This window comes from Cnephaeus nilssonii, assembly GCF_951640355.1.
Source record: "Cnephaeus nilssonii genome assembly, chromosome: 14".
NCBI classification, from domain to species: domain Eukaryota; kingdom Metazoa; phylum Chordata; class Mammalia; order Chiroptera; family Vespertilionidae; genus Cnephaeus; species Cnephaeus nilssonii.
In genome coordinates this window covers 16,246,220-16,262,403 of record NC_137085.1, presented here as the reverse complement: position 1 = coordinate 16,262,403, position 16,184 = coordinate 16,246,220, and the positions used below count along the sequence as shown (strand labels likewise).

The 16,184-nt window shown below is 42.5% G+C and overlaps 2 protein-coding genes across 2 annotated transcripts; both read right to left on the bottom strand.

The window, feature by feature from the left end:
* Nucleotides 1–313: 313 nt before the first annotated feature.
* On the bottom strand, nucleotides 314–1,291 carry LOC307111280 (olfactory receptor 1J4-like; the record flags this gene model as incomplete). The annotated part of the gene is made up of 1 exon (XM_079791067.1): nucleotides 314–1,291. The coding sequence occupies one exon, from the start codon at nucleotides 1,289–1,291 to the stop codon at nucleotides 314–316; it is 978 nt and encodes a 325-aa protein (XP_079647193.1).
* Nucleotides 1,292–14,655: 13,364 nt separating this feature from the next.
* On the bottom strand, nucleotides 14,656–15,633 carry LOC307111279 (olfactory receptor 1J4-like; the record flags this gene model as incomplete). The annotated part of the gene is made up of 1 exon (XM_079791066.1): nucleotides 14,656–15,633. The coding sequence occupies one exon, from the start codon at nucleotides 15,631–15,633 to the stop codon at nucleotides 14,656–14,658; it is 978 nt and encodes a 325-aa protein (XP_079647192.1).
* Nucleotides 15,634–16,184: the final 551 nt, after the last annotated feature.

The following is a 16,184-nucleotide window of genomic DNA, read 5'->3' as shown; positions in this document are numbered from 1 at the left end:
GATCATGATGCTTAGTAAGTGGCTATTCGATAACATAAAATTCTTAAAAATGCATAAGCAAAAAATGACATATCTCAAAACAGAAAGAGCAAAACCACAGTTATAATTGCGCAACATGTTGGGCATATATTATGCATGTATATTATAAGAGAGGATGCACATGTGAAAAATATTAATTGGGAATAAAGAATTATTAATAATCCAAGTAGCTAACTTAACATAGATGACAGATTAACAACACTGTACATATGACAGCAAGTATATTCTATGAAAGATGTATGGAGATGTCGACCATACAATAATTTTAGGAGATCTATCTCATTGTGCTCCTGACTGCAACAGGAGGATTTAGTGCTTGCTGCCTAAAGAACTTAACCCTATTGACGCAAATCTCTAAGGCCTGTTTTATATCTCTGTTCCTCAGGCTGTAGATGAAGGGGTTCAGCATGGGGGTAACTACTGTATAAATTATTGAAGCAGTTATATCTTTGGAACCCAGTGATGACGAGGAAAAGTAAACACCTGCAGATGTACCATAGTATAAAAACACCACAAAGAGATGGGAGCCACAGGAAAAAAAAGCTTTAGAGAGTCTCTTAGATGATGGTACCCTCAGGATGATGTTTCCTATACTGATATAGGAGTCCAAAATAATACCAAAACACAAAAAGTAAATCACTCCTCCCTCGGTGAATATGACCAGCTCATTGAGAGAGGTGTCTGAGCAGCTCAGCTTCAGGAGTGCAGCAAGGTCACAGAAGTAGTGCCTGATGGCATTGTCAGCACAGAAAGACAGCTGGCCAAATAGGAGGGTGTGCAAAAGGGCATTGCCACAGGAGAGAATCCAGGAGCCAGCCACCAGCAGCACACACAGCCCCTCCCTCATGATGGTGGTATAGTGCAGAGGCTGACAGATGGCCACGTACCTGTCATATGCCATCACAGCGAGAAGAAAATTGTCAAGACTAACAAAAAGTATGAAAAAATACAACTGAATTGTGCATCCCACATAGGAGATGGATTGTTCCTGAGTCTGCATGTTCGTTAGCATTTTTGGGACAATGAGAGATGAGAGAGAAATGTCAGAGAAGGCCAAGTGGCTGAGGAAGAAGTACATGGGCGTGTGCAGGCGAGAGTCCAGCCTGATGAGCAGGATGATGAGCAGGTTGCCCAGCACCGTGGTCAGGTACATGCCCAGAAACAGGGTGAAGAACACGCCCTGCTGCCCTGGTGGGATGGGGAGCCCCAGGAGGAGGAACTGGGACACGCTGCTCTGGTTCTCAGGCCTCATGCTGCTCTTCTGTCTGCTTGGGATGAAGGTGTGGGAATCTCAGGAACCTAGAAAGGAAGATCAGAACTATCATATCTCATACTGTCATTCTCTGGGAAACCCATTCATTTTTAAAAACTTTCATATTAATTTCTCATACCCCTTGGAAGTATGCCTCTTCCCTCTCTCCCATTCTGGCTCCAGGAAAACACTAAGCCCCCAAAGTAGTCACAAGACCTCATCATACAGAAGTAAGAGGGGTTCGCTGTTTATTCAAATATTACCTTTAACATCACGTCTGTGTCGGAACCTCTATTAAGGTGTGAAATCCAGCAGTGAACACACAAGGTGCCCACTTCTATGAGTTTACATCTTGATGAGCATGGAGGGATCATTTCTGCATCAGGCCAGAGCCAAACCATAATAATTCACTGTGGCTGCAATAGAAGGTGAGCATCTACAAAGTGGTTTCAGTTGTTTCCGCCTGAAAGTATTGTGAGACTCCAGTGCTGAGTGGGCGTTGTTGGAGCATTGTCAGACTTCCTGTGAACCTGTTGGGTCCCACTGACCCTCAGCTGTAAACTCAGGGACACTCTGGAAATGGGTGGCCATTAAAAGCCACTTGATGCCAGAATATCTTGAAAACCAGAATTGTATCTTTCATAATAATACTGAACATTTAGATGAATATTTGGGTACCAGGCTAAGGACTTTACCTACATTTCCTAATTAAATCCACACATCAGCCCCTACATTCCCAGATTTAAAAACTTCTTCACAGCTGCTCTATGGATTTGTATTTTTGCCCTATTTTCGTTTTTAAGAAATAGAAACATAAATGACACAAATTTTGTATGCACACAGCAGTACAACAGGGACAGAATGGTGCACAAATACATGTGTGTATATTAGTATCTAATACATATGTGCTATGTAATGTTTATAACTTGATATATATGAACTACCATTTTCTATAAATTAAAAATCACCAACTGTTAGCTACTTCATGGGGTTCAGTCTAATATGTCTGTGTGATCAGAAACTTCCCTTTTCTTGCTTAGGAGCCAAACACAATATATTATTTTAGAGCTGTGAGGACTCAGAGTTGTCCAAAATGTTTTTATTCCCTTAACTACATAATTTTATTCCTTCATATTTATTTACTTTCCAAATGACAAAAGTTCTCAAATACATTAAGATCTATTTATGCAATATCTATTTACTGAGGGCCTCTTCAAGATTCATAAAACTTGTGTCATTCTTTCCATTTTATAGACATGAAAGTGAAACCAATGTTTTCTATAACTTCCCCAAGGTTATGTCACTATTTAATGGTAATTCTGCCCAATACCTTCACATATCATGATGCCTGGTGTTTATGATTTGTTTGTTTGTTTGTTTGTTTCCCTGGAATGTTTAGTAAAAATAAAGAAAAAGTGGGAATATTCTGAGCAACTCAGTCACACTCAGGTACATAAAAATGATAGCAGATCCATTTCAAGAAACAGGGTGTTGCTTAGAATTTGAGTATCTTAGGTAATGGTGCCCCACAAGGAGGACACTTTAGGAAACACTTGAGTCATGGATACAGATCACACACACACACACACACACACACACACACACACACACACACACATTGCTGATTTGGGAATGTAAGTCACCCATGGCCAAATTTCCATCCTAAAGGAAGAATAGCCAATACGTGGTTCATCTCATAAACACTCATATGCATACATACACATCATAATTAACACAAAGTTGGACATACACAACATACAATAATATACCTCTCACCACAAAACACACTCACAATGCACATCAACACCTGCTTCATGGTGCACCTGGTGAACACTCAACTCACCACATATACATAAACAGTATACACAAGCAGTATACACTCTCCTATTAATAAGAGTATATTAATGAGCTTCCCTCGGTCTGGCCTTCCCATGCTGGGGGAGGGCAGTCAGCATGGGGCAGTTAAGCCTATTCAGTCACAGGCACAGTCATTAAACCACCACCAACATCCATGCATACAGTCTCACACACACATGGTCACATACACACAGAGAAAATCCAATAACATAACTTCCAGCTCTCATACACGAGAGTGTCACCCACAGGCACAGCTCACATGTGCACAACACACTGCTGAGCAGAGGTCTGAGCTCTCTCTGAGCTGACCTTGGTTTATGGTGAGGTAGGGCATCTTCTTGTCCAGCAGCAGAGACAACAGTCTCACTCCCAATGTTCAGCTGTGATGCCAGTGTTTATGATCACAGACATGAATCAGGAGTCCCTAACCACACGCCAGGAGGCTGATAACTTGGTCCACATATGCTAAAACAAGACTGTGAGTCAGATTCATAACACATACACACACAACTATCAAACAGCACCTATACAAGCATGTACAATGCATGCACACACACAGTCATGGACACAGAGTACACACATGAAAACCCTAGCACACAGGCAGATCCATCACCAAGGGCAGATTTCCAGCTCCTCTCACATGGGCTCGTCATTGGTGAGTTCAGACACCTTCACCTCCTCAGGTTTTCTTCAGGAGACCTAATATCCAGACACACAGAAGAAATATCTGGGGACTTGGCACTTCTACAGACTTTCATTTTCCTTAACCAGCTCCAGATAATGAGTCCAGAGATGACACTTACTGCTAATGAGAGACTGCAAGCAAGTCCCCAAGCTTGTGGCTGATTTCTGACTCCCCTTGGGTAGCTGTGTGTCCAAGAGCCAGAGGTACTGGGGTCCTAGGGGACAGTGTTCCTGATTCCAGTCATGCCCTGGATGCCTTTGTTCTTGGGTATTGCTCCAGCTGGGAAAAATAGATTTTTCAACTTTCTATTTTGATGATTTTAAAGATATAGAAAGGTTGTAATAATGATATTAAGAATTCCTTGGCAATCTTCAGCCAATTCCCCGATGGTTAACATTCTACTATGTTTACCTTCTCTGTGTGTATGTGTACGTATATATGTATGTATGTTTGTATGTATATTTCAGGTTTAGATTTATAACTGATATACCAGTGCATATTATTAGAAGGCATATGATAATGTTCCAGTAGCTAGTGTTTTTAACCTTTTTTTAAACAAATTTTCAAAAAAAATTTATTGTTGAAAGTATTAGATATGTCCCCCTTTTCCCCCCATTAACCCTTCTAGCCTGCCCCCACTCCCTACCCCAGACCCTCACCATACTATTATCTGGATCCATTGATTATGCATACATGCATACAAGTTCTTTGGTGGATCTCTTCCCACCCACCAACCCATGCCTGCCTTCCCTCTGAGATTCGACAGTATGTTCCATGCTTCTATGTCGCTGGATCTATTTTGTTCATCAGTTTATTTTATTCATTAGATTCCACATTTAAGTGAGATAATGTGATATTTGTCTTTCTCTGACTGGCTTTTTGCCTAATATAATACTCTGCAGGTCCCTTCATGCTGTCTCAAAGGGTAAAAGAGCCTTCTTTTTTACAGCTGCATAGTATTCCATGGTGTAAATGTACCACAGCTTTTTTATCCACTCATCTACTGGTGGGCACTTGGGCTGTTTCCGGATCTTAGCTATTGTGAATTGTGCTGCTATGAACATAGGGGTGCATGTATTCTTTCTGATTGGTGTTTTGGGTTTCTTAGGATATATTCCTAGAAGTGGAATTGCGGGGTCAAATGGCAGTTCCATATTTAATTTTTAAGGAAACTCCATACTGTTTTCCATAATGGCTGTACCAATCTGCATTCCCACCAGCAGTGTATTAGGGTCCCTTATTCTCCAAAGCCTGGCCAACACTTTTAGTTGTTGATGGTAGCCATTCTGATAGGTATAAGGTGATACTTCATTGTAGGTTGAATTTGCATCTCATCTCTCTGAAGATCAGTGACTTTGAGCATTTTTCCTTATGTCTCTTGGCTATCTGTATGTCCCCTTTGGAAAAGTGTCTATTTAGGTACTTTGCCCATTTTTATTTGGAGTTTTTGTCTTCCTTTTGTTTAATTTGATGAGTTCCTTATATTTTTTGATTATTAATTCTTTATCAGATGTATCATTGGCAAATATGTTCTCCCATATAGTAGGCTCCCTTTTCATGATGTTTATGGTTTCTTTTGCTGTATAGAAGCTTTTTATTTTGATGTAATCCAATTTACTTATTTTCTCTTTTGTTTCTCTTGCCCTAGGAGATGTCTCTACAGACATAATGCTACAAGAGATGTCTGAGATTTTGCTGCCTATGGTTTCCTCTGGAATTTTTATGGTTTCACAACTTATATTTAAGTATCCTATCCATTTTGAGTTTACCCTTGTGTATGGTATAAGCTGGTGGTTCTTTCTTTTTTAAAAAAAATATATTTTATTGATTTTTTACAGAGAGGAAGGGAGAGGGATAGAGAGCTAGAAACATCGATGAGAGAGAATCATCGACCAGCTGCCCCCTGCACACCCCCTACCAGGGATGTGCCCGCAGCCAATGTACATGCCCTTGACCGGAATCGAACCTGGGACCTTTCAGTCCGCAGACCGACGCTCTATCCATTGAGCCAAACAGGTTTCGGCTCTTTCTTTTTTTTGTTTTATTTTGCATGTATGTCCAATATTCCCAGCACCATTTATGTAAAAGACTGTCTTTACTCCATTGTATGCTCTTGCCTCCTTTCCAAGTTGGATGCCTTTTATTTTTCTTCTTGTCTGATTGCTGTGGCTATTACAATTCCAATACTATCCTATCTAATGAAAGAGTAATATGCAAATTGACCATACCTCCACTACACCCACAAGCCATGCCCACCAGCCAATCAGGGGCAAGTATGTAAATTGACCCAACCATCATGGCTGCGGCCACGGAGTGAGCAGGATCCTGGCTTGGGTTTCCCTGGTAATGGAGGAAGCCAAGCTTTCTGCACACCCTGGCCGGCCTAGGCTTCCACTCAAGGCTACAAAGTTTCAATTATAGAAGATAAATAAATACCAACAAAAATGGTGGCAGCCACGGAGCTGGAGAGAGCAGGAGGCTTGAGTTGCCCCCAGCGATGGAAGAAGCCAATCTTACAGCACATCCTGGCCTGCCTAGGCCTCCACTCAAGGCTACAAAGTTTCAATTATAGACGATAAATAAATACCAACAAAAATGGCTGCCACCTTGAAGAGAGCAGGAGGCTTGGCAACACTCCAGGCTACAAAGTTTCAATTATAGAAGATAAATAAATCCCAGATACCAGGGCCTCCGCTTGGGTCACTGGGGGGTGTGGCCAGCCTGCAAACCACCACAGGCCCCTCACCCAGGCCACCCCACACCCCAAGGGAACCCCCACCCTGATCTGGGACACCCTTCAGGGCAAACCAACTGGCCCCCACCCGTGCACCAGGCCTCTATCCTATCTAATAAAAGAGTAATATGCAAATTGACCATCACTCCAACACACAAGATTGCTGCCCCCATGTGGACACATGATGGCCGCCACGAGATGGCCAGCAGGTGAGGGCAGTTGGGAGGGACCAGTCCTGCAAGGGAGGGCAGTTGCGGGCGATCAGGCCAGCAGGGGAGGGTAGTTAGGGGTGACTAGACCGGCAGAGGAGGGAAGTTGGGGCGACCGGGCCTGCAGGGAAGGGCAGTTAGGGGCAAACATGGTGGCAGGGGAGCAGTTAGGCATCAATCAAGCTGGCAGGGGAGTGCTTAGGGGGTTATCAGGCTGGCAGGCAGAAGCAGTTTGGGGCAATCAGGAAGGCAGGCAGGCGAGTAGTTGGGAGCCAGCAGTCCTGTATTGTGAGAGGGGTTTCCAACTGCCCGTTTAGTACTGATCCTACCGGGATCGGGCCTTTGGGCCTAAACAGGCAGTTGGACATGCCTCGAGGGGTCCCAGGTTGGAGAGGGTGCAGGCTGGGCTGAGGGACACACACCCCTGTGCACAAATTTCTTGCAAGGGGCCTCTAGTGTTGAATAAGAGTGGTGAAAGCGGACACCCATGTCTTGTTCCTATTCTTAGGGGAAATGGTTTTAGTTTTTGCCCATTGACTATAATTTTGGCTATAAGTTGATCATATATGGCCTTTATTATGTTGAGGTATGATCCCTCTAATCTCACTTTGCTGAGGTGTTTTTTTAATCTTTATTGTTGAAAGTGTTACATATATCCCCTTTTTTCCCTAAGACCCCTTCTAGCTTGTCTCCCCTTCCAACCCAGGCCTTCACCATGCTGAGTTTTTATAAAAAATTGGTGTTGGATTTTGTCAGATGCTTTTTCTGCATCTATGGATATGATCATGTGATATTTGTTTTTCAATTTGTTTATGTGCTGACATTTACTGATTTGCAAAAATTATACCAACCTTGCATGCCTGGAAAAAATCCCACTTGGTCATGGTGTATCTTTTTAATATGTTGCTGGATCTAATTTGCTAGTATTTTGTTGAGGATTTTAGCATCTATATTCACCAGGGATATTGGCCTGTAATTTTCTTTTTTTGTTGTGTCTTTGTCTGTTTTTGAAATTAGGATAATGCTAGCCTCATAAAAAGTTATCCTTGATCAGTTAGCTAAGGTAGTGTGTACCAGGTTCTCTACTGTAAAGTTGCCATTATTTTTAGTTACTATTTTAACCTTATAATTAATAGGTATCAGTTAGGTACATATTTTGATACTATATAACCATAACTTTTTGCTTATTAAAATTTCACCTACTATACTTAACATCCATTGGTGATTTTCATATAAGAAAATTATTACAAATATGGTGGCCAAATAGTGATTCTTCCAATTCTATCATTTGTTATATATTTATTAGTTTTATCCTACTATAAGAAGGAACTTGCCCATATTCCACCCTTATTTTTATTTATTTATTTATTCATTTATTTATTTATATCATTACAAGAGACCCAGTGCATGAAATTCGTGCATGGGGAGGGGGGGGGTGATCTCTCAGCCTGGCCTGCACCCTCTCCAATTGGGGACCCCTCAGGGTATGTCCAAATGCTGGCAGTCAGACATCCCTCTTGCATTTCGGGACCACTCGCTCCTAACTGCTCACCTGCCTGCCTGTCTGATCACCCCTAACACCTCTGCCTGCTGGCCTGATCGCCTTTAACTGCTCTCCCCTGCCGGCCTGATCTCCCATAACTACTCACTCCTGCCAGCCTGATCACCCCTATTTGCTCTCCACTGCTGGCATGATCGCTCCTAACTGCTTTCCCCTGCCTGCCTGATTACCCCTAACTGCTCTCCCCTGCCAGCCTGATCTCCCCTAACTGCTCACCCCTGCTGGCCTGATTGCCCCTAACCACCTTTGCCTCAGCCCCACCACCGTGGCTTTGCCTAGAAGGACATGCAATAGGATGTCCGGAGGACAACTGGTCTAATTAGCATATTACCCTTGTATTACTATAGATTACTATAGATAGATGGACTTGTGGATTCTTATTCCCTAAGTTCAAATCCATTACTGTAGTTATTCATTTTGAAGTCTTAGGTGTGTTTATTGCCTGCAAGGATTCTAAATTATCTCAGAGAAGCCAACTGGAAATATATATAGAAGAAATACAAGGAATACAAACTAGAAACTAAGAAACTAAAGGAAAGTTTACTCACAGGAGGTAGGTCTGGAATGGTACGAAAGAATGAGGAATGGGAACAGTATAGATGTTAACATATAAGCTATAAGTTGAAATCTGTTTATACATTTTTAAACTAATAAGTTCAAATTGACATATCTAATTCTAGTTTGGCCCCATAGAGTTCTTTGCAGCATCTCTTTTTCCATGTACATAGCTCCTTTCCCTCAGAGTGAGAGGGACTCCTTTTTCCTCAATTTTGCTGAACCTTTGGATACATGGTGAGTTGTTTTCAGAATCTTGAACTCACACCACTGTCAATGACACTATATACAGCTTAAAACTTTATTTCAAGTGTTGTTGATTTTTACTTGTGAGAGTATGTAGATAAAATTTGGGTTCAAAAATTAATTTAGTTACTTATTTCATTTCCCCCTTTAGTCTAATTATGGTATTCATTTGAAATACAGTTAGGTTCATTTGTTTTGTTTTATTCTTTGTTTCTGTTTTATTTTATTCTTTGTTTTTGTTCTGTTAAAACTTACCTGAAGATATTTTTCATTGATTTTTAGAGAAATATAGTTAAGTTCATTTGTTTTGTTTTATTCTTTGTTTTTTGTTTTGTTAGTCCTCACCCAAAGATAGTTTTCCATTGATTTTTAGATAGAGTGGAAGGGAGAGAGAGACAGAGAAAAAATAACAATATGACAGTGACTCATCAATTGGTTGCCTCCTGCATGTGCCCCAACCAGGGCTGAGGATCAAGCCTGCAACTGAAGTACGTGCCTTTGACTGGAAATGAACGTCGGATCCTTCAGTCTGCAGGCTGGCACTCTCCCCACTAAGCCAAACTGGCTACGGCTGTTTTGTTTTATTCGATTTTGCTTTATTCACCACCTCTTCTGTTCATTTTTCAATGGCAAAATATAGCCAAAAGTTTACAAATAACTGTACTCATCTTCCCATCTCTTCTGCCTCATCTCCTATAGGTGAACAGTCTCATTAATTTCTGTTTTATTGAATTTATTGGGGTGACATTGGTTAATAAAGCCAAAAGATTTCAGGTGTACAATTCAGTAAAACATCATCTGCATACTGCATGGTGAGTTCACCACCCAAAGTCATGTCCCATTTCATCCCCATTTATCCCCTTTGTTCATTTCCACCTTCTACTAACCTTTTCCTTCTGTCTATCACATGTGGTTGTTTGTCTGTGTCTATCTCTCATATATATATACTAGGGGCCCGGTGCATGAAATTCGTGCACTGGGGTGGGGGGTCCCCACAGCCCAGCCTGCCCCCTCTCACATACTGGGAGCCCTCAGGGGATGTCCTACTGACGGCTTAGGCCCGCTCCCCATGGGGAGCGGGCCTAAGCCGCAGTCTGGCCTCCCTTTGTGGGAGACGACTGGGCTGATCAGGGAAAGGCACCAGCCCCATCACCCCGCTGCTGCAGCCACTGCCAGTGACCGCAGCCACCAAGGTGTTTTCATCAACATGGACTCTGGTCTCTTCACCATGAAAAAATGACAACTTTCTTTAGGCATTTTCAAGATGTGTCTTTCATAGGATATGACCCTTCCTTCCTTCCTTCCTTCCTTCCTTCCTTCCTTCCTTCCTTCCTTCCTTCCTTCCTTCCTTCCTTCCTTCTTTCTTTCTCTTTCTTTCTTTCTTTCTTTCTTTCTTTCTTTCTTTCTTTCTTTCTTTCTTTCATCCTCACCTGAGGATATGTTTCCATTGATTTTTAGAGAGCGTCGAAGAGAAAAGGAAACACAGAAAGAAACATCAAAGTGAGAGGAACACTTTGATTGGTTGCCTCCTGAATGAGCCCTGACCTGGGCCCCAGCCAGGGAGGAGCCTACAACTTAGGTATATGCTCTTGATCAGAATCTAACCTGGACCCTGCGGTTGGCAAACCTAGGCATTATCCACTGAGCCAAACCACCTAGGGTAGGACATGACATTTCTTAGCCCTCCAGCAGCAGACCTTCGTTTTTTTTTCACCAGGAGTGTGGTAGAAAATCCCTAGATCACCTTTTGGGATTCTTATACCCAAGTTACTAAGAATATTACGAGTGGCATACAGGGAGCTAAGCCAATGAATGGTCAGAAAAGGTGTTTACTCTGTAGTTCACACCTATCTCCTCCAATCTCTGGTTCCACCCCTGCCAAGGCCTAAAGCCTCTGGCCAAGGCTCGGGCCCTGGGCAGGGAACCCCAGCTCACTCTGATCACCTGGCTCCACCCCTGGCCAAGGCCACAAGCCTCTGGTCGAGGCTCAGGCCCTGGGCAGGAGACCCCCAGGTGGCTTCTATCCCCTGGCTCTGCCCCTGGCCAAGGCCAGCAAGGGCATGCGGAAAGCTTGGCTTCCTCCATTGCCGGGGAAACCCAAGCCTCCCGCCTGCTCTCCTTAACCCAGCCATCTTGGTTGGGTTTATTTGCATGGCTGGTGGGCGTGGCTTGGGGTGCGGCTTGTGGGTGTAGCAGAGGTACAGTCAATTTGCATATTACTTTTTTATTAGATAGACTGTAACATATATACATATGTAATATATTTGTAAACATATATATACTAAAGGCCCAGTGCACGAAATTCGTGCACGGAGGGGGATTGTCCCTCAGCCCAGACTGTACCCTCTCCAATATGGGACCCCTTGAGAGATGTCCGACTGCCCGTTTAGGCCCAATCCCACCTGGATCGGGCCTAAACAGGCAGTCGGACATCCCTCTCACAATCCAGGACTGCTGGCTCCCAACTGCTTGCCTGCCTGCCTTCCTGATTTCCCCTAACCACTTCTGCCTGCCAGCCTGATCACCCCCTAATCACTCTGCTGCCAGCCTGTTTGCCCCCAACTTCCCTCCTCTGCCGGCCCGGTCACCCCTAACTGCCCTCTCCTGCAGGGTTGATCACCTCCAACTGCCCTCCTTGCAGGCAGGGTGCCTCCCAACTGCCCTCCCTTGCAGGCCAGGTGCCTCCCAACTGCCCTCTCCTGCTGGCCATCTTGTGGTGGCCATCTTGTGCCCACATGGGCACAGGATCTTTGACCACATGGGGGCAGCTATATTGTGTGTTGCAGTGATGATCAATCTGCATATTACTCTTTTATTAGATAGGATAGAGGCCTGGTACAGGGGTGGGGGCCAGCTGGTTTGCCCTGAAGTGTGTCCCGGATCAGGTGGGGGTTCCCTTGGGGTGTGGGGCGGCCTGAGTGAGGGGCCTGTGGTGGTTTGCAGGCCGGCCACGCCCCCTGGCAACCCAAGCGGAGGCCCTGGTATCTGGAATTTATTTTCCTACTACAATTGAAACTATGTAGCCTGGAGCAGAGTCAAGCCTGGGGCTCCCTCCAAGGCCGGCAGCCATTTGTGTTGGGGTTATAATTGAAACTTTGTTGCCTTAAGCGGGTGGGCCTGGCCAGGGTGTGCGGAAAGCTTTGCTTCCCCTGTTGCCGGCGGCAACCCTGGCCTGCTCTCTCAAGCTCCATTCTGCCGCCATTTGTTTGAATTTGTTTACCTTCTATAATTGAAACTTTGTAGCTTGAGTGGAGGCTTAGGCCTGGCAAGGGCAGGCAGAAAGCTTGGCTTCCTCTGTTACCTAGGAAACCTTGCTCTCTGTGGCTGTAGCCATCTTGGTTTGGGTTAATTTGCATACTCGCTCTGATTGGATGGTGGGCGTGGCTTGTGGGCATGGCTTGTGGGTGTGTCGGAGGTCTGATCAATTTGCATATTTGTCTATTATTAGATAGGATTTTTTTTGCCTATCCCTTCACTTGTCCATCCAGCCTCAGTAACCACCTCCCTGCTGATAGCTGTCAGTCTATTCTGTGTATCTATGCTTCTGTTTCTATTTTTTGAAAAATATTACTTGTCCATTCGATTCCACATGTAAGTGCAATCATATTGCGTTCACCTTTCTGTGACTGGCTCATTTCACTTAGCATAATAATTTTCAAACCCATCCATGCTGTCACAGAAGGTAAGATTTTCTTCCTATTTACAGCCAAGTGGTATTCCATTGTATAAATGTGCCATAGTTTTTTTATTCACTTATCTATTAATGGGCACTTGGGCTATTTCCAGAACTTAACTACTATTTTTTCTTCCTATATTTCTTTTTGCTCAAATAGGCAGACATATATGTGTTCTATCTCCCCTTTATTTTCACTTAAAAGTGGCATCCTGTAAATGCTCTTTTGCACATTGCTATTTTCCCATTTATCCTGATTTTTCTTCATACTGATTCATAGATATCTTTGTGCTAATTTTTTTCTTAGCACTAATTTATAATTGCCAAACTCTTAATTGCATTGATATTCTATAAAGTGTTTTTAGGTGTCCTAGAATGAGATGTAGGTGATGAGTGTTCTAAATGCAACTGAACTGTACATCTACAAAAGCTAACATAATAAATTTCATATTTTATATTTAAATTATAGTTAAAATTAAGGAGAAAGTAAAAATAATCTCTATATATAATATATAAAATAATTATAAAATAGTAATAATAATACATGAATAAGATGTAAATAGAGGAGGAATGATATAACAAAAATATATTTAATTAATCAAAGAGGAGGAAGAAAGAGACTAAATGGGAAACAGTTGTATCAAATAAAAAACACAGTAATATGGGGCATAGCCAATTTGGCTCAGTGAATAGAGCATCGGCATGTGGACTGAAGGGTCCCAGGTTTGATTCCAATCAAGGGCACGTGCTTGGGTTGCAAGCTTGATCCGCAGTAGGGGATGTGCAGGAGGCAGCCAATCAATGATTCTCTCTCATCATTGATGTTTCTATCTCTCTCTTTCCCTTCCTCTTGAAATCAATAGAAATATGTTTAAGAAATAAGGTTCAGAACTTTTTAAATAAAACACAATAAAAAACCTAGTAATGTGAAAAATATAAATACAGAAAAAGAAAATATAAATGTAAACATATTATGATTACATTAGATGTCAATAGATACAATTCTCCAGAAATATAATAATTGTTACTCTACAGAAAAAGAGCAAAACCTAACATTACACTGTTAACAATGGACGCCTCATAGATATAAGGACAAAGAAAAGTTTGAAGTGATAGAAGAGAAATACCATGTAAACACTAACAGCGAGAAAGCTGCATCATTACCATCTATACTAAACTAGTATCTATATCTCTGTCTGCATCTGTACATATAGATAGAAAGTATCCAAAGTAGATGAAGTCTGAAGGTAGGACCCAGTACTAGAAAAATCTTCTAATTATCAACGCAATTATGTGCTGTTAAATGCATTTTTAAAAGTCTCTCTCTTTTTACAAAGCTTTTTGTTGTTGTTGTTTTGGTAGTACCTGGAAATTTCCAAAGTGTAATTTTTCTTATTATGGCTGATTGCAATCTACCAACATGATGACATTGAATGTGAGTTGGAAAGAAATGCGCATAATCAGCTTCAAACCAACAATATCCAATATTAAAAAATCAGGAAAAACAAATAAATGGAAAGTTCACCAGAAGCAGATTGTGATGCTAAATCAGGGCAACCTCATTAACACAGTATAAATAATATATAAACTAAATCTGACATGACTCAAAGGAGAAAAAAAATCCACAATTATAATTGTGCAAAATGTTTTGCATGAGATTTTGCATACATCTTGTAAGAGATGATGAACAAGTAAAAAATATCAATTAGTTGTAAAGAATTATTAACAATCCAAGTAGCAAACGTGGCCTAGTTAACATATTAACAACTCATGTATATGATGACAGAACTCATATTCTATGAAAGATGTATGGAGATGTCGACCATACAATAATCTTAGGAGATCTATCTCACTGTGCTCCTGGCTGCAACCAGAGGATTTAGTGATTGCTGCTTAAAGAATTTAACCCTATTGACACACATCTCTAAGGCCTCTTTTATATCTCTGTTCCTCAGGCTGTAGATGAAGGGGTTCAGCATGGGGGTAACTACCGTATACATGACCGAAGCAATTATGTCTTTGGAACCCCATGATGAGGAGGAAAAGTAAACACCAGCAAGTGCCCCGTAATATAAAAACACCACAGAGAGATGGGAGCCACAGGTAGAAAAGGCTTTAAAGAATCTCTGAGTGGAGGGGACCCTCAGGATTATGGTCCCTATACGGATATATGAGCCCAGAATAATACCAAGACAAAGAACGAAAATCACTCCTGTTTCAGTGAATATGACCAGCACATTGAGGAAGGTGTCTGAACAGCTCAGCTTCAGGAGTGCAGCGAGGTCACAGAAGAAGTGGGTGATGGTATTGTCAGCACAGAAAGATAGTTGGACCAAGAGGAGGGTATGAATAAGAGCATGGACACAGGCAACTATCCAAGAACCAGCCACCAGCAAAGCACACAGCCCCTCCCTCATGATGGTGGTGTAGTGCAGAGGCTGACAGATGGCCACGTACCTGTCATATGCCATCACAGCCAGAAGGAAATTGTCAAGAGCAGCAAAATGTATGAAAAAATACAACTGAGAAATACACCCCATATAGGAGATGGATTGATGCTGAGTCTGCATATTCATGAGCATCTTTGGGACAATGACAAATGAGAGAGAAATGTCGGAGAAGGCCAAGTGGCTGAGGAAGAAGTACATGGGCGTGTGCAGGCGAGAGTCCAGCCTGATGAGCAGGATGATGAGCAGGTTGCCCAGCACTGTGGTCAGGTACATGCTCAGGAACAGGGTGAAGAACACGCCCTGCTGCCCTGGTGTGATGGGGAGCCCCAGGAGGAGGAACTGGGACACGCTGCTCTGGTTCTCAGGCCTCATGCTGCTCTTCTCTCTCCTGGGGATGAAAGGACAATGACAAAGACCAGAGACTTTGAAAGTGTGATTGTGGTCACCACTGTAGGGTTTCCTACTTTCTCCTGGAGAAAAATAACATCTCCTTGAATTCATATAATCTGCTAGAGTGTTCATTGCAAGCAACATACCTTCAATGTCCAATATGGCTTCTTTCAAATGAAACCAGAACAAATTCATCCTTTTTTTTTAATTACCCAGGTTCCTGGCACTGTGCTACTAATTAGAGATGCAAGAATAAATGGGACACACAGGACCTCTTTCCTCTGCCCCCTGACCCTCAGGGCACACCTGACAGAGGACTGAGTGAAGGTAAGGCTCTGCAGGTAGATTCCTTGTGCTGGGAGTCTGGTGACATTGCTCTCTGAGCAGCTGACTTAAGGAGCTGAATCTATCGTGGGCACATGTTGTGCCTCAGTACATGAAGATACCAATATCACACATTCCTAGAGTTAATAAGAGGGTTCTAATTCAAGACACATGAATATCTGAGAACAGTGCCTCTATAAAATAAACAC